This window comes from Hemicordylus capensis, chromosome 6 (genome assembly GCF_027244095.1).
Source record: "Hemicordylus capensis ecotype Gifberg chromosome 6, rHemCap1.1.pri, whole genome shotgun sequence".
Lineage (NCBI taxonomy): Eukaryota > Metazoa > Chordata > Lepidosauria > Squamata > Cordylidae > Hemicordylus > Hemicordylus capensis.
The window spans coordinates 155,839,923-155,861,945 of record NC_069662.1 but is presented as its reverse complement, the minus strand read 5'-3'; the positions used below and the strand labels follow the sequence as shown (position 1 = coordinate 155,861,945).

Here is a 22,023-nt window from a genome sequence, read left to right as displayed (position 1 = left end):
AATCAAAACTGGCTCTAGCGCCTCACCAAATAATTTACCCCCTTTGAAGGAGGCACTGGCCAAATTGCTCCTAGACTTTTGATCCACCTTCCAATTCTTGAGCCAAAGAAGGCGCCTCACTGTGGTATCAGAAGCCATAGCCCTGGCAGACAATTGGACCGCATCCAGCGAGCTGTCAGCCATGAAGGCTGAAGCTTTACCCAATTTGTTAAGGCCCTGCCGAAGAGCTAACAATTCTGGAGGGACCAGAGGGAGAAGCTCCTTAACCCAAAGCACTGACGCACGGGCAAAAATGGAGTTGGCCACAGAGGCTCGCAAGGAAAGTGCAGGTGCCTCATGAGAACAACGTAGAGCGGCATCAGATTTTTTGTCGTCTGTTACACACAGCACCTCATCACCATCCTTTGAGAGAACCGCACCTGTGACCAAAGCTACCACCTCCTTATCCACTGGTGGGACCTGGAACTTGTCCATGACAGCGCTCGTGGTGGTATATAGGCGCCGGACACCAGGAAGAGGACCCTTACATTCCAAGGGGCGATCCCACTCACCCTGAATGATATCTAAGAACAGCTGCGGACAAGGCACCGCGACCTCTGGTGCCTTGAGGGATGGCAGCACAGCCAGGTCACCTTCAGCAGTCTCCTGAGGTGCAGTAACAAGCCCTTCCAGACGCAGGGACTTGCGGGCCTTGTGCAAAAGCACAGGAAAATCTGGCTGACTGATCAGCCTGTAGGGGGCCTGTGCTGTTGGCAAGCTATCCCCCTCATCTCCTGACAACTCACCCTCCTCTCTGTCTGAATCAGAGTCTCCAGAGGGTTTCCCTCCCCCACCAGGCTGTAAATCGGGGGCCGTCAGGGGAATCTGAACTGAGGGACGAAAGAGCACAGGGCGACAGAGTGGGAGGCCCCAACTCCGCAGGAGCAGCTGCGGGGACAGACGGGCAAGGCAGAGCGGCATCATGCGAGACTTCCCTACGCGCGCCCAAAATGGCGTCCGCAGGGGCTGTGGCGGGAATCTGGCAGGCTAGGGCGGGAACAAGCTTCCTGAACTCCTCCGCCACCACCCTCCTCAAAAGGGCAGCGAAACTTGGGGGAATCTCCTCCTCAAGCCCGGCAGCAGGCGCCACTTCTGCTACCGCCCCAGACGAGTGGAGGCGCTTTGCAGGCGGCTCGGCAGGGGACGGGTCGGTGCGATCTTCCCCTACCTGAACGGCTTCAACCTCCTCCCTTCCTTCTAGCAGCGGCAGCGCGAGAGGAACCGATCGGCTCATCTCCCCCTCGGCTGCAGCTGTTGCTGTCGGCTGGGACTCCAGGACCGCATGCGAAGCGCTGCACTTAGCAGCGCACGCCCCCGCCTTCTGCTCCTTTGTGAGCTTTTTAATCTTTTTTGCCTTGGGGGCCCGAGTTATGGGCACAGGTGAAGTAGCCGCAGCCCACTCGGCGTGGCAAATAGCGGGAGCCACGGAGTCCTCTGAGAGGGAGGGAGAAGCCTCCCTCTCACAGCGCATATCCTGGCCCTCCATGGCCCTCAGAACAAAGCCGCCGCGGGTTACCAGACGGGCCGCAGGCAGTCGCCCTATCCCAACAGTCTCCTCGGTAGCCTGACTATCTCTCTCCCTCTTTTTTTGAAACCACGAAGAAAAAGGAGAAAGAACAAGAAATGAACAAGAAATCAGTGTTGAAAGGGAGCAAAGTGAGAGAGCACCTGCTGGAGCGAGACTGGGCAAACGACTGGGGGCTGAGGGGGCCGTCCCTCCCTTCTGCTGAGAGAGAAAACTTCTGATTGGCCATGTCTCGGAGCAGTAGGTCGTGACAACCCATAATGCTTGGATACAATCCTCGTCTGAGGGAGAATTACTTTTTCACACAGCACATAATACATGTATGGAATTATCTGCCACAAGATGGCAGCCAACAGCCTGAACGGCTTTAAGAGGGGTTTAGCTAAATTCATGGAGAACAGGTCTATCAATGGCTACTAGTCTGAGGGCTATAGGCCACCTCCAGGCCACCTCCAGGCCACCTCCAGGCCACCTCCAGGCCACCTCCAGCCACAGAGGCAAGATGCCTCTAAATACCAGCTGCAGGGGAGCAACAGGAGAGAGGGCATACCCTCAGCTCCTGCCTGTGGGCTTTCCAGAGGCATCTGGTGGGCCACTGTGCAAAACTGGATGCTGGACTATATAGGCCTTGGGCCTGATCCAGCAGGGCTGTTCTTATGTTCCTAGAGCCTTCCTTGCATATATTCCGCAGCAGCAGCCATTTTTGCACTCTGGCTTCATCTTGCAATACTGCTCCATGCAAAAAGGGAAGGAGGCCCATTTGCCTACTTGGGGAAACTGAAGGAAGAGGAGTGAGCGCCCAGGAGAAAGGAAAGAGGAGGCAGGCAGAGCAGTGCAACAGCAGAGGCAGGGCATGGTGGCAGTAGTGGGCTCTGGCCCAAGGATGGAATTGATATGAAGCAATCGCTGAGCTAGTTCTCTCTAGACACCATGGTTAATTTTCTAGGTGCAGTGACAAGCTGGCACCTTGGATTTGTCAAGCCCTGACTTGCAATAAGGTTTGATAAACTGAGGTAACTTTCAATAAGTATGTGAAAAGGTGCAAGAGTTTGTTGTTTAAAAAACAAAAAAAGGTTCAACTAGATAAAGCCTAAAGCAGTTTTTTTTTTCCTCCCCCTCCTGGATCCTGGATATTACTTTTCTTCTATTTGCCCTTATTTCCTGCACTTTTCTAACAAAAACAAAAAAATTGGTATATCAGTACAACATCCACCATCATTAAATGTCAACTGAACTGATACTGATCTCTATGGCGGCAACTGTTTCATATATAACACCACTATCCACCGTGGCACAAAGGATTCAAATTACATGACAAAACTGTTATCAAGACCCAATGACTGGAGTTTGCCAGTGAAGGATCACTGGCATGATCAGGATGATCATGCCTGATCGTCAGGATGATCAGTACAGGATCACTGGCATGATCCTGTACTGGCAAACTCCAGGGATTTGCCTGGATTTCTTCTCTGCAAGAGAAAAACACACTATGGAAAGCAGGGGAAGGCAAGCAAGTCCTGATATCTGCTGGGTTTTCCAAGGCCCTCCCCAGCACCTTGGGAGTGACAGGCTAAAAGCAGGAACCCCAGGATCTTTGTGTAACGCCAGTAGTGACACAGACTGACATGGGAAGAATAATCTGGGTCTCCACTGGTTGAGGTCCAATGCTATCATATGTACACAAAGTTCAGGATTAAGTTATTTCACAAAATGCTCACATTACCTAGACTCTCTTTTCTGAAGAAAACAAAAAACAAAGGCTGACATTCAAACTAAAGACACATGCCTAGAAGGTTTCATGTACACAAGGGGGGAGAAGAGAGGAATTTTGCAGATCCCCCTTCCCTCAAAAGCTATGTTCTTGAAAATATATCCCTGAGGGTCCCACTACCCTCAAGGACACATTTTCTGGAGGTACAGGCTGCCACCAAGGGAAGGGGGCATTATCTAAGATTGCTTCTCCCTAGTTGCAAATGCAAAACTTTCTTCTGTGCATTCATCTGGATGTCAGCCACTATTCTGTAGCAGTGATATCAAAATGGAGAAAGCTTCAATAAACATGGTTTACACAAAGAAAAAGAGTGACCTAAAAACTTACCCAATGTCCTTGACATAACCGGTAAAGCTGAACTGAGGACTAAGATAGAAACACAGTTCCCAATTATCTGTAGAACAAAAAAATTCCTCATCAAGATCTAATTCAATTAAAAGCATGTAACTCATAAACTCTGGATAGCAGCTCCTAAGTTTGGTAAGTGGAACATTTAAAACAAAAAAACAAAAGAACACCCCAATACAGTTTTCTGATTTGATTGGTTTTATACTCTGCCTGCTCCAAAGGCTCAGGGCCCCTTTTGCTTCTGCTGCATCCCTCCAATGGCACTGTAAAAGTATTTCCAGATAAGCCAATCTCCTCTAAACATTCTCAAAAGGTCACAGGGCCAACTTTTAAAAGCTGGCACACACTGTATTACACAGACAGAGAGCGATCTAGACTGCTTTGCATCAGTTTTATCGTTGATGCTTTTATATACAACATTGTATTGACGGTGCAGTTAATCCAACTACTTTGTTTTGTACAGTCATCAGACCTCTAGTACTGTTAGTACCATCTCCCACCCAATCATGGCGGCATTTGATTTGTGGGGAAATGAGCAGCAGATTGATCTTGTCACCACTTTTTTAGCCTACTTTCCTTAAGGATCAGCTTAAGGAGATCACCTTAAGGAGATCACCCAGCATTCTGTGTGCCCCCACCACCACCAACTTCTCAATGCCTGGACCAATATGTACCAAACTGGATAAAGTTGTAGGGACACACTGGGACACCTCAATGGCATAGTTCATGATGATGTCGTCTACCCCATTCAAGATGGCAGACGCATGAACAGTAGAGGCATAAATGGGCTAACTTATGAACCGCCTAACCAATTTGAACTGAATTAGGTACAACCGTTGGGATACATAGGGATGGCTCAAGGGTGTCGTTTGAAATTATGTCATCCAACCCGATTCAGGATGGCAGACACATAAATGTTGGAGGCACAAGTGGGCTAACTTGTGGATCATCTAACCGATTTGGGCCAAATTTTGACACATAGGCACACCTTAATGGCTGTTTGTGATGTCGTCACCCACCCCAATTCACAATGATGGGTGCGTGAATGCTTGAGGCACAAATGGGCTAACTTGTGAACCGCCTAACCTAACTTAACTTAACCAATTTGCTACAGATGTAGGGATACATATGAACAGCTCAAGGGTATAGTTCATAATGATGTCATCCACCCTGATTCAAGATGGTGGACACGTGAATGCTTGAGACACAAATGGGCTAACGTGTGGACTGCCTAAGTGTTTTCGACCAAATTTGGTTCAGTTGCAGTGAGTGGCACACAAGAGCACCTCAACAGTGTAGTTTGTGATGATGTCATCTACCCCAATTCAAGATGGCAGGCATGTGAACGTTTAAGGTTGAAGTGGGCTAACTTGTGAAGATGCTAATTACTTTTTAACCAGAACAACTTGTTTGATCCCAAGAGAATCAGAAGAACAACCAACTAGTGCAAAATATGGATGTCAAAAAATAGTAATGGTACCACCTTCTCAAGGGTTACAGTAGGGAAGGCACACAAAGCACAATATATAGATCACTGTATGTTTTATAGTGTTCAAGGCCCACTTCTGAAATCACTAGGGATGGGCACGAAAATCTTCGGTGCCGACGGGGGTAGCACTTTAAGGGCAGGGGAGGGTGTCCTCACCCCTCCCGCCGCATTTCCCCCACCGGCACACTGTTGTTTGTAAGCCCCTCGGGGCAGCAGCGTTCCTCCCTGCCGCCCTGTTTCCCCCATCGGCCGGAAGACGCGAGAGTGCGTGCACCTATCGTGCGTGCACACGGGGAGGAATGCTGCCGCCCCGTGGGGCTTACAAACAACAGCGCGCCAGCGGGGGAAATGCGGCGGGAGGGGTGAGGACACCCTCCCCCGCCCTTAAAGTGCTACCCCCGTCGGCGTTTCAGTGCCGAAACTGTCCCCAGCGCCGAAACGTTTCGGAGGCCTTCATAATGGCCTCCGAAACGTTTTGGGCACAAGCCTAGAAAGCACACACTTACATGCTCCAGTTTTATACACAAAGCATGGACCATTTAAATGTGTGGTGTCAAGCAAGTAGGTTAGCATGTATCAAAATTTTAATTCTTTATTTCTTTCCTTTCCCCACTCCTTTCCCCACTCCTTCCTTCCAACTATTTCCAAATTGCCGTACATGAAAAGGCTGAGCAAACATAATGGGGCTACTCAACAGTTCTAATCAAAGATCTTCTTCACTGTTTACTTTCCTACTTCCAAGAATTCCTACCAAGATGAAAGCAAATCCCTTTTTCTCCCTTTCTTTGAATACAAAAAGGGCTTGCTTTCTTTTTTTAAAGGTAGAGCACAAAATCTCAAAAATTTGGAAGTTAAATCAAATCCCCACTAATGGCTATTTAATAAATTTGCTTCTGTTTAGGAAAATGTCTTTGTAGTGTCTATTTGTGTCTCACACTACTTCTCCTAAAGCCAACATATAGTTCTGGAAAGTCACATTAGCTTCAGAACAAAAAGTGTTGCTGAACAGAACCAACTCTTTGGTTATTCAAATGGAAGTTGCCTGCATTACTTGTAGCAACCAAATTCCTCACATTTCAAACAAGCCCCTGAAGTACAGTTGGCACAAAGTTACTCATGGGGGGGGGGGGGACCCTTCACCATCTTTTCTATGGCTACTTAACAAGTTCTGTCATTCCAGGCTTTTTACAAGTGAATAGATGCCATCCAAACTAAACAGGATACATTCTTTCTTTTCTCTTCCCTTCCCTTCCCCTTCAGCCATTTGAAATGTGCCAGTTTGTTTATGCAGCTTACAAATACTAATCACTGCAAATGAGCTATTCATAGCAATTGCAATCTAAGAGACTTAGATTGTCTTCAGTGACAAAAGTGAATGAGTAGCAGCAGAAAGATTTTACCACCTCAGACTTCTTACCTTACCTTTGTCATGGTTGTGTCATCCTTCCTGGGAGTGAAATCACCAAAAAAACGTAAGCTATAGAAGCCTACGACAGAGGAGACCATAAGATAGCTGTGAGAATCAAGGAAAAAAGCACCCCCCAAAAATTCACGCTTTGGACTCCCAGAAAACGTAATTACTACAAAAGAGTCAGAAAAGCAGAAAGGACAACTGCTGTTGAGTGTTTAGGAATGGCTGACTTGTCATCTTCTGTCTTCTAGGTGAGTGTCTCAGTAAACCAGCAACATCCAAGAAAATTAGACAGAATACTTGATAACAGACAAGAATGCCCACATAAAAGAAAGGATACAAAATCAAAATGATCTCAAGTGCTGCTCCCACAAAACCAAATGTTGACAGAGAGGCATTCCCTATTCCAGGCCCCTGCAATAATTAAAAAGCATATATCTAATTATTTACACAAAGAGTTACTTTTTTCCACCTACCAAATGCCTTGAATGTAAAACAAACATGATTTTTTTTTTCATTTTTATGCTAAACTAATTTCTAACTATTAATCTTGCACACCAAGGTTACAAATATGACATTTGATGAAAAAGCAGAATACAACTCATATTTTACCTATATGATCTTCACATAAATAACACGGAATTCACACAGATTTATTATAGAATAAATACCTTGGATGCAATCAAAATAAGCTATAAGAATGCATGGGGTATTTTAAAAGCAACATGTCTTACTAACTATTGGAGTCACTGTAATGGATGCACTCCTTTCCAATCAGAGTACAAAACTAAGTAGTAGAGATATTTACAAATTATATTTTGCGATTTGATTTGAACTCAAATCGGATCATAAAATACTCAAATCAAGTATTTTGAGTATGAATACTCAAAAGAGTGGCCATTGCCAGCTGTTTCAACAATCAGCTCAAATCAATTCGAATGATTCGGCCATAGGGAACAATGGGGAACTCGAATCCTAGGGACACCAAAGTGGATTGCATGGTATAGCGTGATATGTGCTACCTCCCACCCAACCCACAAAAGCAATGGGCAAGCGGGTGATTTTTTTTTTTTTAACTAACCTTTCCCCCAAACCCCCATAGGATCTTATGATCCCAAGGAACCTCATCAGCCATGGCGGTCTGCACACATGTCTGTGTGTGTCAGCAGCACTAACGGGCAAACTGTGACACACCTGGGTTTGGAGTTGGCCAGGGTGGAGCGAGCTGCCAGTGGTGTTGCAGTGGGTGGGGGTGACCATGAATCACTCACCCTCCATGGCCAACTCAGGATAGCCCAGCAGTGGGAGGGTTGGCCTTCAGGAAGACCAACCACTGCACCATGTCAACATCCATGTGTGCACGATGGGGTGTCACCACACACCCAGCCATGGAGAACATCCTCTTGCTCTGGGCACTGGTTGGTGTGCATGAGAGGAACCATCTGGCAACCGCCGTCAAGTACAACCAGACTTCTTGATGTGTTGCCCCAAATTGGATCAGCCCCATCTCCTGGCCTGCCACCGGCTCCTGCAAGTACTGCATCACACACTGCTCATCTGCAGGCTTGGTTGGCCCCTCCTGGCAAGGCACCAAGGAACCTCGTCGTAAATCACTGGGTGGAACACAGAGGTGGAACTACTGGCTCACTTGGCCCTGCCAGGGACACCAAACTACTGGATCACACTACTGGACCAGAAGCAGTAGTGATGCTGCTGCTAGGGATGGACTGTGCACTAGCAGTAAGCACGTCAGCCTCATCCTCCCTGCTTGCCTAACCTCTGCAACCAGAAGGTCCCTCCACCTGGGCAGTTGGTCAAGGGTGACCACTTTGTCTGCATCCTTGGGTCACATAGGCAGGACAAAACATGCACTGCCAATGCATCCAAGGGTGTGCTGTGATTTAGAGATGTACACGGACCACCAAACTGATTCGGAGGTACAGCGTTCAGGCCAATTCGGCAGTGGGGGGTTACATTTAAGGCGCAGGGAGGATGCCTTTAACCACCACCACCCACCATTGCGTTTCCCTCACTTGTGTGGGGCGGCAGCATGCCTCCTTGCTGCCCCGGTCAGTGTCATACCAGAAGTGGCTGTTGCACATGCGCATGTCACGCACATGCACCGGCCACTTCCGGTACAATGCTGACCAGGGCAGAAAGGAGGTACACTGCTGCCCCGCACCAGCAATTTTTGTGACAGTGCCAGTGGGGGAAATGTGGCTGGGCAGGGGGGAGGGAAGATAAGGTCACCCTCCCTGCTCCCCCCACCATTGCCAAACCAGCCCAAACACTGGTTCCTGCACATCCCTACTTTGCTGAGCTGATCCAACACTCCGTCCTCAGCCAACCTGCCAAGGTGATTGCTTCCCCAGCAGTCAGCATGCTTTGGAGCTCACCCGTCGTCTTTTTGAGGAGAAGAGTGGCAGGCAAAGCCTGGCTCAGCATTGCCATCTTTGCACACAAGCTGTTCGTGGAAACTAAGAATGGCTCAAGTGCCAAGACAACCCCAGAAAGTAGCACCCATTCCTGGCTGGACAGGTCACACACTTACAAGCCACAACCCCTTGCCAGAACGTGGATGGCTGTCTCTTGCGGCTGCAGGCGCTGGAGCAAGAGAAAGGTGGAGTTTCACTGGGGATCAAGTATTCACTGGGGATCAAGTAGCTCCAACTCTCCCTGAGCATACGCCTACCTGTTTTTCTCCGGTGGAAGAAAGCTATTTTGCGGTACTTCTCCTCAAGAGCAGCCATGGCAGCACAAGGATACCCAGCGCCTGCAGCGTGGATAAATCCCCTGGCTGCAGCCCCAGAAGAGCCAAGAGCATCCCGTATGACCAGGTTCAGAGTGTGTGCCACACAATGGATAGACACAAATTGACCCTACTCAGCTGCTTCTGTTATGTTGGCAGCATTGTTGGTGACCATGAACCCTCAGCAAAGATTCGGCTGCCTGGACAGCCATCCCCCACACCTGGCAGTCCATAGCTGCTGTCAGTTCATCTGCCATGTGGTCAGTGTCCAGCAACTCCACATGTAGCACAGCTCACCTGTGCTTTGCTGCATGGGAGAGACTGGCCACACCACCAGCAGCAGATATCCCCTCACTCTCCTATCCTCACCAGTGCAGGGGGATGGACAGGAAAGCAATGTGCCTCCCACTCGGACAATTCCATAGATTGACAATGAAATAGACACTGGTGTCAGGCACTGCTGCATGCAGCAACCCCAACATGGATTCCCTGCTCACCCAGTACAGCAAGGGCACCGCCCGCCAGCTGAAGGTGGTGCATGAGGGGACGTTGTAGTCGGGGCAAGCAGTCAGAGGAGCTGGCAGAAGCTGGTGTAGTCCACTACCTGGAATGGCTGGTCATCCAAAGCAATCATCTCCCCAATGGCCTGGGTTATCAGACCGCTTGCCAACTGACTGCACCCACTGCACGGGCAACTTCCCATTTGGGAGCAATAGCAGGTACCTTGCCGCTACTCGATGACACACCAAGCCTATTACTGCCAGCAGGACCAGGGAAAAATTGAAAAGAGAGAGCACCTGGTGGGCTGGGCACCAGGCAGAACACACTAGTCTACAAAAAATGAATCCACCACGCACACAGACTGCAGCTGGGGGCTAAAAAAGGGGAGCAGAGCACAGCACCCCAGTTATTACTGGGGGCTACAAACAAGAAGACAACAACATGCACAGAAGAAAATAAAATTCTAAGCATCACCCAGTTGAACCCATTGGGGCTGGTACAACTTTTAATAACGACAACAATAAAAATAAGAAAAGCAGTTGTTGGCACTGCAAATTAAAAGGAGGGGAAGCAGTAGACAGATAAGCCCAGCAGGCATTCTCTATCTCTCTCCACTCACTGGGCCAGGCAGGCCCAGACCACCACCACCAGTCTCTGCTCTCAGTGCTGCTCTAATACTGATCTGAGATCCATCTCTCTCTGATACTTCTCTCCTGAGGCACAAATGGCTCCGTCTCTCTGCCTCCCAGCAGCCCCTTAAATACATTTTGAAGATCCTTCCTTTGCCCCCGCTTCCTGCCCCCGCAGCCAATGGGGGCACAATTACCCCAAAAAACATTTGATTTGAATGATAACAAGCCAACCAAGAAGCAAGGAGCTCAAACCAATTGGAAGCCAGTGCCAGAAAAACAATCAGCAAAAATACTAAACAGGACTCAAAATGGCACTCAAATAGCACTTACTTTTTATATACCGCTCTATAGCCGGAGCTCTCTAAGCAGTTTACAATGATTTTTAGCATATTGCCCCCAACATTCTGGGTACTCATTTTACCGACCTCGGAAGGATGGAAGGCTGAGTCAACCTTGAGCCCCTGGTCAGGATCGAACTTGTAACCTTCTGGTTACAGGGCGGTAGTTTTACCACTGCGCCACCAGGGGCTCTCAACTCTATCACTCAACTCTATTTGAGCTTGAACTTGAATCGGGCCCTTTATTCTAGGGGCAATTCGATTCCAGTTCAAATCTCCCTGATTAAAGCTCAAATCAATTTGCACATCTCTACAAAGTAGTGAAACAAATCAAATCACAGCCACAATCTAAACAAACAATATGCGTAAAAGGGTAAACAGCACAGACAATCTGAAGCTTTAATCTTCTCAATGCTGAAGAGACAAGCCATTTTTAAAGCAAACTTGTCCTTTCAGCAGTTGGAACTCTTAGGGCGACACCTAATGAAGATCTAACTGTGTCCATAGTTCATCCACATGCTGTTTCTTCAGATCATGGGCACTGATTTTTTGCCTGTAACCGTTTCAATAGAACTTAATCATGAATAAGTCTGGATTCCGACTCCTGTGTTTAGATCTTATGCACAACTTATTTTATCAAAATCAAAATCAGGGCAGAATTCATTCTTTTAAAGAAAGGCCTCAATAGTGTTTTCACTTTAGTTAACATCACAAAAGAATAATACTTTACCCTTGACCCCTTTGGCATTGCAGTTTCATCAACCAGCAGGTAAAGAATATTGCAAGCAACTAAGAGGACTGAGATTGCCTACAAAAGAAGCACAAAGTCTACTGTTGAAGGTTTAAAAAATGTTTGCTCTATTTCACACAGATTAGCATTTCTAACAGCACCACTCCCTCTGTTTGGAAGAAGAAAATCTAGTGTTGATGAGGGACAGACAATAATTCCTTATAATTTCTGATAGAAATTATGTGCATGAAAATATATCACTAAACTTGAAAGGACAAATTGGTTTCCAGCAATACCTATGAGGGACCCCCTCTTAGAGGCACAGCTGCTCTAGCAGACACCATCTTTCTTCATCAGTAATGCAATGTGTCTGTCCCCAGTGCCGCATCTTTACAGTCCTCCCAGCCCCTCTCTTCTTGAGAAACTCAAGATGACCCCAAACAGCATAGGTGCACACATGCGTGTTAATGGAGACAAGCGCATTGCAATATTGGTAAACAAAGATGGCAAATGCCACTAGCAGAGGTGCCAACAAGCACTCTGGGCCACTGCTACCAGAAGCCCCCCAGAAGGGTTTGAATACGGCTTAACTTGGCAGCAGTGGCAGTGACTGAAGTTCAAAATGCTGCCTGGCTGCCACCTTTTCCCACCAGGGCCCCAGAGATCAGCTGTGGGCTCTCCAATGGCCGCCCTTGACCAGTGCCAACCCCCAACACTGACCCTAGTCTCAAGCAATGGAAGGAAGTTGGAACTTACCGTTTCAATTAGCAGTAGTATCATTACAGCTGGATAAACAAGATTCCTCTCCCATGCAGAAGCCTTTTTCCGGCGTTCTTTTAAGAAAAAAAGTAAACTCACTCCCTAAAGGTGACTGGAATATTGTCTAACATGCTGATGTGAATTCCATATGAAGAAATATTAAAGTATTTGGATCTCCACCTACTATCTGTGAATGGTATAGTCTAGCAACAGATACACCACATGGGGCTTCTGCTCAGCTGTTTTAGTTTCTTCTTATCATATTTGCACTAGCACTAGTATGTGTGAGAAATGACCCCCAGCATTAAAGAGAGAGAGAGATAACATTTCCCCTCCCATACACTAATATCCCAGAACTGTGGGATAGGTTTGCAATTTTTTTCTTTTTAAAACAGTGCTTTCCAAAAGCAAGCTCCATGAACAAACAAGCCATAAACTTTAAACTATACAGTGCAAATACAGACTGAACCTGACTATATCCATCCATTATCAGAGAAACTATAAAGAGCCTGTAACTATACTTAACGTACTGCAGATTTTCCCTGCTGTTTAAACTGATAAGAACTTCTGATAATATCTAAACATACATGTTTCTAACACCACCTAGAAAAAGTTTCACAGTGAACTAATATATATGGAGCGGAACCAATATGTATGGACAAAAGGACTAATATAATTACCCAATTTTGTCTTCATGTTCTTCACGTTACTAAGTTCCTGTTCCAGCTGCTTTATATTGTATTCCACTGGGTAAGAAACACCTGTTCAAGAACAAAGAGATGATTATTTGATTGCTACTGCCAAAACTGTTTCCCCTCAACCATGATGTGCAACTGTTATGGAAGCAGCAAATGGAAGCAGCAAATGATTGCGACCACCACAAACATTAGACAAATTTGACTGGAAAATATTTTCTAACTACTTCATACCAGTGATATCACTGAAAAGTCCAGTAAGATTCCCTCTTGCTTCTTCAGGCATCTGATATGAAGTATTAAAATGATACTGGAGAAATGAAATGGTACTGGGGAAAACAGGACAACAATGCAATAGACTCATCCTGCACAATAGAGCAGTGTTTCCATCCTCAGTCACACTTCTATATTAAAAAGTAAAAAATAAAAACGAGGCAAGGCACACTGCCCCCCTCAACGAGCATTTAATTTATCTCAAGCAAACACCAAAAGCGGGGCATTTCAACACCTGAATTTTGGAGCCCTCTCACCCCATAATGAACTGGGAAGGGCACATCCTTCTCACTGCATTATGGGATGAGTCAGGAATGTAAACTCTCCTTTTTTGGAGCCGACTCAAAGTCAGTATGGCACAGGGCCACGGTCCTTGGTGTGCTATGTATGGCACACTGGCTAGCAAACCCTTGCCTGAGATGGATATCTCCATGCAAATAACTTTTACAACTGCATGTTACCATCCCTTAACTTACTTCATCTCTTACTTACATTAATAAGAGAGCTTGGTGGAAACAAGGCCTTTGTGGATAATTCACTTGGTAAACATTGTTCACAGTGGTGTTGAATCAATACACAGGAGAACCTCGCTATTCGCAGTTCCGTGTATCCACAGGGTGTTCCAATGACACCCATTTTCAGAATACACAGATACAAAAAGGTGAAAACCCACGTATCTGCAGTTCCTAGAGTGTTGGAAGTCATGGTGGAGGTAATTTCTACCCACCATTTTGTCTTCAGGAGCCATTTTGTGGATCCTTTTTAAAAACCGGACATTTTCCCACGATTTGGGGGCATTCCTGGGCATATGGGGGCGGGATTCCTGGGCACATACAGACCCCACGAAGCATGCCACACTAAGTTATTTCACATTATTTTGCCGTTTTTTCACACTTCCAATGCACTTTGAAACCTAACTCCCCATTTCCCATAGTCAAATATAGATTGAACCTGACTATATCCATCCATTATTTCCCATAGCAATAATGCCTTATTACTCATGATAGTACCCCGAGTAACTAGGTTCGTGGGCTGAACTGAGTCTGTTATGCAACAAGAAAAGGGTTGTATAGGAGGCTGGCTAGGGAAAAGCAATAGCTTGGATTTGAACCACATAACCCGAGAACCCAAAATAACCCAATTAAAACTCCAGGACAGGTATGGGCTCAACCAATGAGGTTTGGACATATGAAGCTGCTTTATAGTGCAACAGACTATTGGGCCACCCAAGTACATTGACTGGCAGGAACTCTTCAGGATTTAAGAAAAGGGTCTTTCCCAATCCTACCCAGAAACACCAGGGACTGAAACGGAGTATGCAAAATATGTGCTTTACCACTGAGTTGCAGCCGATCCTCTGAGGGAGCTATGTGGACTAATCTGCTAGGGCTGATTTGGGAGTGATGCATGTCTCCAGTGCAGGTATTTGAGACCTCTTGTTCATTTTTGTTTGATTTATATACCACCCTATCTAGAGTGGCTCAGGGCTGTTTTACAATTCTTCAATTCAATATAATTGCCTCAGTAAAATCCTGGCATGGTGCTGGATATCTTCATCTTGTGAAAAAAATGCAGAATGTATTTTTCCTGAGAACAACTACAGGTGGCCTGTCTTATTTGCAGGGATTCCATTCTGACCTATAACCATGGATAACGAAACCTTAGGTCAATGGGAATTGGGGGTTAGGTTTCAGAGCACCAAGAAAATGACCAAAAAAAAAACCTCTGAAAAGACAGGGCGAATGCAGAAATAATTCCTTCTGTCACTCCTCTTGATGGGTTTGGATGAGTTCCTCCACCTCCAAAAATCTCCACAGGAATTTCTCCAAAAACCCTCCAAAAGCTCCAGAGCAATGTCTCCTAAAGGCTCCCAATGGCTCCCTAAGGATGCCAAAAGATACCCAAGGCTGCCAAATGCTACCCAAAATGGCTTTTAGAAGAAAATTTAAAAAAATTAAAAATGCAAACCAAAGCACTCCATCGTCCTCCTCCAAACTACTCTCACAACCCATGAGCATGTGCAAGAGCATGACCATATAAGTGCAGTACCATGAGTGTCAAAAACGCAGGTTAATGAAACCGCTTACCATGGACGAGGTTGGGTATATATTGCCCGACTGCAGATACATGAAATTGAAAGTGCCAAAACCACGGATAATGAGGGCCATCTCTATTCAACTTTTAGTTCTAATATATGTCAGATTCTGAATTTGCAGGGAAATGTTGAATAGTGGTGGTTGACTGTGTCTCAAGACAAATCACAGTTCTGCAGGTGTAGCACAACCAGTGTTCCCTCTAACAGGAATACCCAAATGTTGCTGACTACAGCTTCCATAACCCCCAAGCCAAAGTCATTACAACTGGGGGTTCTGGGAGTTGTAGTCAACATCTAGAAATCCCTGTTAGAGGAAACACTGAACACAACCTTTGTGTATAGAGGAACCTAGGTTCAATCACTGGCATCTCCAATGATTGAACCTAGCAATTACTGGCATCACAGGCAGCAGGACTGGGAAAGATCTCTGCCTTGGCCCTTTGACAAATGGACTAACAGTATAAGATTGCTTTATGTGTCCTTAATCTGGGTGTTTGGATGTTCATCACTTTCACTGAATCTGCAGAAATTTTCAAATCAGTATTGACAGGAAATATATCAAATCTTTAACATTCATGTTGACAGAAGAATGACAGTTCTTACAACTTCCTCCAAAATAATAAGGTAATGCTAATCCCGATGAGCAAGGCAACATTTCAAGATCAGATCTCTGAAAGACGGCACAAACTACTCAAAGCACTACAGCCTCTTAATTTTATTTCAAACAAGCACAAAAGTTTAATGTCGGCATTGTCTAGCCAATAAATCAAACTGGTAGACAGAACTAGTTCAGACTAGCCATGAAAAATTAGAAGGGATTCTCCAAGAAAACCACAAAGCAGCTCATTTAAGGTCAATTTAACAGTATTATTTTGTTTTTCTTCCAGCCCCAACATAATATTTCAGTACCTCAAAGGAAATTGTAGGAGTATCTATTTGCATTCCCTGTAGGTGATTGGCAGTTCAACACCAATTAGTTCAAAATTACACTGTTACTAGTGCGCAATAAAAACAACACCTTTCATCTTTCTTACATAGGTTAGAATACCTTCAGAGCCAATAACTTTGATCAAATAAGTATTTTTGATCCTGCCCCACCCGTCTCCTTGGATTCAGGAAAACTAATAGCTAGAGGCTACTTTTCCCTTTTAATATAAAGAAGGTCCTAGCTTTATTCTTTTGGTGTAGGAACGATGTGGCTACTGAAATACAATATGCTAGAAACACTTTCCCCATCCGTGTCTCTTCCACAACAAAACATTTAGAGCAGACTAACAATTGTACGGGTGATTCCCTCCCTCCACCGCCCCAACAGCTTCCTGTGCAAATAAAGTTCAATAAAATGTACATGTTAGAAGGATAAATGTTCTGAATGCCTTATACTATCTAAAGTAGTATAGGCTTTTCAAAAAGCATGTGATAATAGCAACTTAGTTCTTCACAGTTTGCTTTCTAGAAGTAAAAAATATTGTCAATTCAAATCTGCTACCTAGAAAACATGTGGATTGATGATCTCAGAGATTCTCCTGCTTTTCATGATTTGAGGGAGGTTTCATGGCCCTTCATTATGGCAGTATCTAATTTTCTTGCAAACATATTTTAAGATTCTAGACATTTACTGGTGGTGGTTCATTCTCAGCAGCATGCAAAAGATTTGTAAAACTGCATGGAGCTTTTCTTGAAAAGTTTAGCGAAAAATATGAAGGTCTACAGCCTGAGGCAATTGTTCCATATCCACAGTCTTAAGACACCTCTCAGAAGACACCTCTCCCTAACCCAAACACCTCTCCCTAACTTGTTCATATATATTTTAAAATTATTTCTTGAGAGCTGTCTTAGACACTCATATGGATGGAAAAGTAAAAATACAAACATTTCAAATAAATACAATTTGCACTGCTTTCAACTTTAAGGTCTGTTGAGTTTCAGTTTAAAAGCTGACTAAGCACTAAAGACAGTGGCCTACCTTCTCCACATCATTACGAGGGCAGAGCAAGAGCTCTGCTCTCACAAGAAGGCAGGACACTAGCTGCACTGAAGGCTTGCCACACAACCTTGGCCACACGAAGGGGGAATTGATTTTTGCTTCTCTCTCCTTCCTGCAAAACCCTTTTCACTGCCAGAATTATGTCCCTGGAGCTCACGAACAACTTTAACAATTGGTGATATCAGTTCACTTAACCCTGTACTCCTCTAGATGCCCAACAGAGGCCAATGTGCACATTATGAACTTTATTCAGAGACTGCTGGAATTAGCCTGCATATGATGATGATCTCATGACTTACTGCAGCATCTCTGCCATCGCAGTGCAGGGGTGAAAGTGGCAGTATTGACATAGAAATTCTCTACAACACCAGTACACCTTTACCAATAAGGACACGCAGTTTCAATAAGGCGCCTTCATGTTTTTCTACTGTCACTACAGATTCTTACTGTTAGAAACCTTTCTGCAAAAGGAGATTCAGTAAATTGATACAGATGCTGGATTTGTTTTGGAGCATTCCTCCATACAGCTTCCAGACTGTAACCAGAAAATCAACACACATTTTCATTTTTTAAATAAGATAAGAGATGCCAGTTTGCCCTAGCAAAAGCAGGCATCTCTGTTTATACTCAATGCAGTTGCTGTAAAAGTCAATCATTTCCACAAACGTGACAACATCTTGCCTAAATATAAAAGCAGATACAGAGAAGATAACTACCCTAACCTACGTACCACTGAGTCTCCTCATGATAGCTTCTTCTTCTAGGGTGATGATGTATATCTGTTCATCCAGGTCTTCAAGGATCTAGAAACACATACTCAGAATTTACTTGAAAATATGCAAAGAGACCGGGTTCATACATGGTTCATCATACATACAACCTGTATCAAGAACCGAGGCCTATGCATGATGATCATCTACACTTCTGACCTGGCCCTCAGTTGTCTGGACCTAAGTGTATAAAGCTACACTTTTATACAATACTTCAATCCTGCACTTTGCTAACAAAAGGAAGATGCAGAGCACAAACAGTTAATATCACGTTATGTAGGCACCTACACATGTATGAAAACAACTTTCTTAGCAGCAGGTTCAAAACACAACATATCCACTGTCTGGTTGCCAGCCAACTTCTGCTTCAAAGCAACAGCAAAAACAAAGCAGGTGGTTATATTCACACAACTAATTTGCACATAATAAAGTTAACCAAGCTGACTTTCAATGATTGTGGCATGTTCAATGCCCCATATATAGATATATATAAATATTCAGGTGATCTCATTTGTTTTTTGGTCTTCTGCGAGGTTTTCATCTCAGTTTCCAAACTACTTAATGAACAATTTTAGGTATGTATAAATAGAAATGAACCTATGCAGATGAGCAGTATTCTTCATATTCTCTAAACATGGGGACATTTGAAAGTCAAATGCAGGGGCCAAACATAGGCAGGGGAGGAACTTAACTGGGACCCAGAAAGCCAGGGGGGCTCAGCCTTATGGGGGGGGGATAAGACTAAATTCTAGGTTATGCTTGAGGATATTTATGGAAAATTATGTCCTAGCTATAGGGGTATCTACTGAGAGATTTGCTGGAGCCAGTCAGAAATAGAACAAGCAACATTCTGAACTGTGAGTGGCTGGCCAGCCCAGGACCCTTCTATAGAGAGAATGCGTTTGTGCAGTTAATTCTAGGACTTGCAGTTTGAGAGAGAGATGGATTTATGCTTCCCTAATTTACATGCTCCCTCAAGAACTAAAAGTCCCAGAGTCCCTTGGCATTTGGAGAGGGGAGGGACAAAGTACCATATAATAAGGGATTGCTGGTAGACCTGACTGTTAAGTGTCCACATGGTGGTGGCTGATGGGCAATAGGGAGCACCTGGGCTTGGGTGGCGATAGTAGCCACCAGTTGGGTGCTTGGAGGAGGAAAGCATGTCAGTCTGGTATGTCTGCCTAGCCATGCCATGGTGACTCCAGTTGGGTCCTTCAGGTAACATGACTTCACATGGTATCACATGATGTAGGTCACTTGAAGCTGGGAACCTAGCTGCTACTGATCAGAGCCTGTGAAGTGTCGTGGCATAACATGATTGTTCTGACCCTCTGTGTGTTTGGGGGGGCGGGCACTGCACAAGTTTGTACTGGGCCCAAAGAAATTATGATTGGGCCTGGATAAAGACCATTATTATGTAAATAAAAGTGCACCAATTTACTTTTATATAAAGTGTTAAAAATATGAATAATTTTTCATAGGATGGTGCTTACATAATGAAGCCATCTTCCTATAAGAATCCATGAACAAAGACTTGTGAATCTAGTAGTTCAATAAACCGGAATAGGTTTTCTAGGAGAGCTTAATAATTTAGCAAATAAAATATGTCAAGAGAGGCTGTTTAGTTAGAGCATCTTCTGGTGTTGGATTTGCTAAGACTTTAAAAGCAATTTAGAACCTACCGTTGGCTTCACAAGCAACTGACCCATCACTGTAAACATTCGTGAAAGTCCCACAGGTGTGCATACTGTGGAGGAAGACACATGTCAGCCAACCTGAATTCAGAGTTGCAGTTTCCAGGATACAGAAAGTGAAAGCATTCACCAAAGAGAATAAAACTAGATATTTCTACCCAAATATGAAAATGGATCCATCAATACTTTGAATTATAAATGAGATAAATAAATGTAACCTTACGAACAGGATCTAGTTTTTAGCAGATAGGGTTGCCATGCCCCCCAGAATTCTGGGTATCACCCAGATTGCTTAGCCCTCCTGGATTTGCCTGGATTTCAGCTTTCATTTTTTTTAAAAGCAAAAAACCCCACAAAAAACCTAATCTCTAGCCCTTGTAGAAGCGGAGTTATAGAGCAAAATGTGCAGTCACAATTCTGTTCAACCACTAGATTTGGATTAAGAGAGGAAGGACACAGGAGACTAGCTGGGAGTTTTTCACTTTCACAAGTACAGTAATCTGCTGAGGAATGTTGCCTTCTTTATCAGCAGGGGATTTAGATAGCTTGCTTTTGATGTGAATCACTACCTGCTCACCAGACTGTGTTTCGTGATGTTTAAGGACTTGCTTTGCTTTACATTCAATGCACGCCTACTTAGAAGTAAGCGCCGTTGGTTTCAATCAGTTCTTATCTCAAATAAGTATGTGCAGAGTTGCAGCCTAAAATTAAAAAGCTGCATATTTTTTGTTCTATTGCTGCTGTTAATGCATCAAGGAAAATGGTCAGTGAAAGATACCTTCTCCAACTATTGTTGGTAGATATCCAAAGCAAATACAAGTCAACTGGAAAGTGCAGCTGCTAATTTGCATATACAAATTATTTGCAAGCCAATTTACATAATATACAAATTAGGCTCCTGGTTCTTCAAAGCCAGAATATGGCAACCCTATTAGCAGACCACAAACACTTATTCTAATAGTATGAAGATAATTGTTTCTTGGTACATCTCAAACAATACTGAGTAAATGAGGATTAACAAACCTTTGCAAAATATATTTTGTACATATTAAAGATGCTATTGTCAATACCAGTATGTGGTTAATTTCAGCACAGAGGCTTTCACAACTAGTGAGTATATTTATATGTATCTTTGAAATGTGAGCATCATTATTATTCAAAAAAACAAACAATCAAGGAATGAAAAAGACAAAGATGGCTGTACTAAGAGAGTCAAAGTCCGTCAAAAACAGCGTGCACTATTCCGTCTTCTTGTATGTACTGCAAGACTTACGTAAAAGTAATAAACATCCCATCAGTGATATACAAGAATATAAATAGGGGAGGTAGAATTCCCAAAGATCTGGAAAAAAAAATACAGATTTAGTTTGTGCACTATTCCATATACCAGGGATAGGCAGGCTCAGCACTCCAACTGTTGCTTAACTACATATCCCGTCATCTCCAGCTAAAAAAAATTACACCTTGGGGGTGATGGGAATTGTAGTTCAGCATAATAGCAGCTGGTCCAAGCGCCGGGGCAGGGGAGGGGGAAGCGGGCAGTGAGAGGCACTTTGAAGCAGAAATTAGTAGGTGCTTACCTCTGCTCCAGCTGCACCTACAAGCTGTTCCAAGCAGCAGTGCGCCACCCAGCACTCCCTGTGGTAGGAGATTGGCTCCGCCACTCACCTGGCTGCCGGCGGGGGATCAGCTCCGTGGAAGCCAGGTGAGTGGAGGAGTCGATCGCCCGCCACAGGCAGTGCTGAGCAGCGCGCTGCTGCTCTGAGCAGTTTGCAGATGAAGCTGGAACGGAAGTAAGCACCTACTAATTTATGCTAAAGGGTGCCTATCTCACTGCCCCCGCCCCACACCCGGCAGCGCCTGCATCAGCCACTACCGGTTCAGCAACAGCTGGAGAGCCAAAGTTGCCTTCCCTTGCTCTAGACAGTAACATTCCAAAACAAAAAGAGTATACCCATTAACATATTGAAGATAAAATGAAGTACTGGACTCAAGTACACAATTATTCTAATACTGTATTTAATTAAAACTTATGCTGAACATCAGTAGCGGGGCCAGACCAGCAGTGGCCCATGTCCAGCCGCCGCTGCCCTGCTCGCCCCGCCCTGTTTGGTTTTTAGCCAACCCCCCGTGTCTGACATGAGATGCAGGTGCATGGTCTGGCTCCCAGCCAGGGCCGTGTGGCCCTGTTCGGGTGTTACGATTCAGGCCAGCACT

The 22,023-nt window shown here is 44.8% G+C and overlaps 1 protein-coding gene across 4 annotated transcripts in view; it reads right to left on the bottom strand.

The window, feature by feature from the left end:
• The window catches only part of LMBR1 (limb development membrane protein 1), a 110,470-nt gene that overhangs the window by 12,342 nt on the left and 76,105 nt on the right, over positions 1–22,023 (bottom strand). For 3 of the 4 annotated variants that reach the window (XM_053259126.1, XM_053259129.1, XM_053259128.1), the window contains 9 exons: positions 21,080–21,148; positions 19,795–19,859; positions 18,073–18,145; positions 12,973–13,053; positions 12,290–12,366; positions 11,534–11,611; positions 6,924–6,997; positions 6,595–6,685; positions 3,663–3,729 (listed from right to left, as the gene is read on the bottom strand). In XM_053259126.1, the coding sequence (XP_053115101.1) occupies positions 3,663–3,729; positions 6,595–6,685; positions 6,924–6,997; positions 11,534–11,611; positions 12,290–12,366; positions 12,973–13,053; positions 18,073–18,145; positions 19,795–19,859; positions 21,080–21,148 (675 nt within the window). The remainder of the gene's footprint in view (positions 1–3,662; positions 3,730–6,594; positions 6,686–6,923; positions 6,998–11,533; positions 11,612–12,289; positions 12,367–12,972; positions 13,054–18,072; positions 18,146–19,794; positions 19,860–21,079; positions 21,149–22,023) is intronic. The other variant, XM_053259127.1, reaches the window with a different exon arrangement.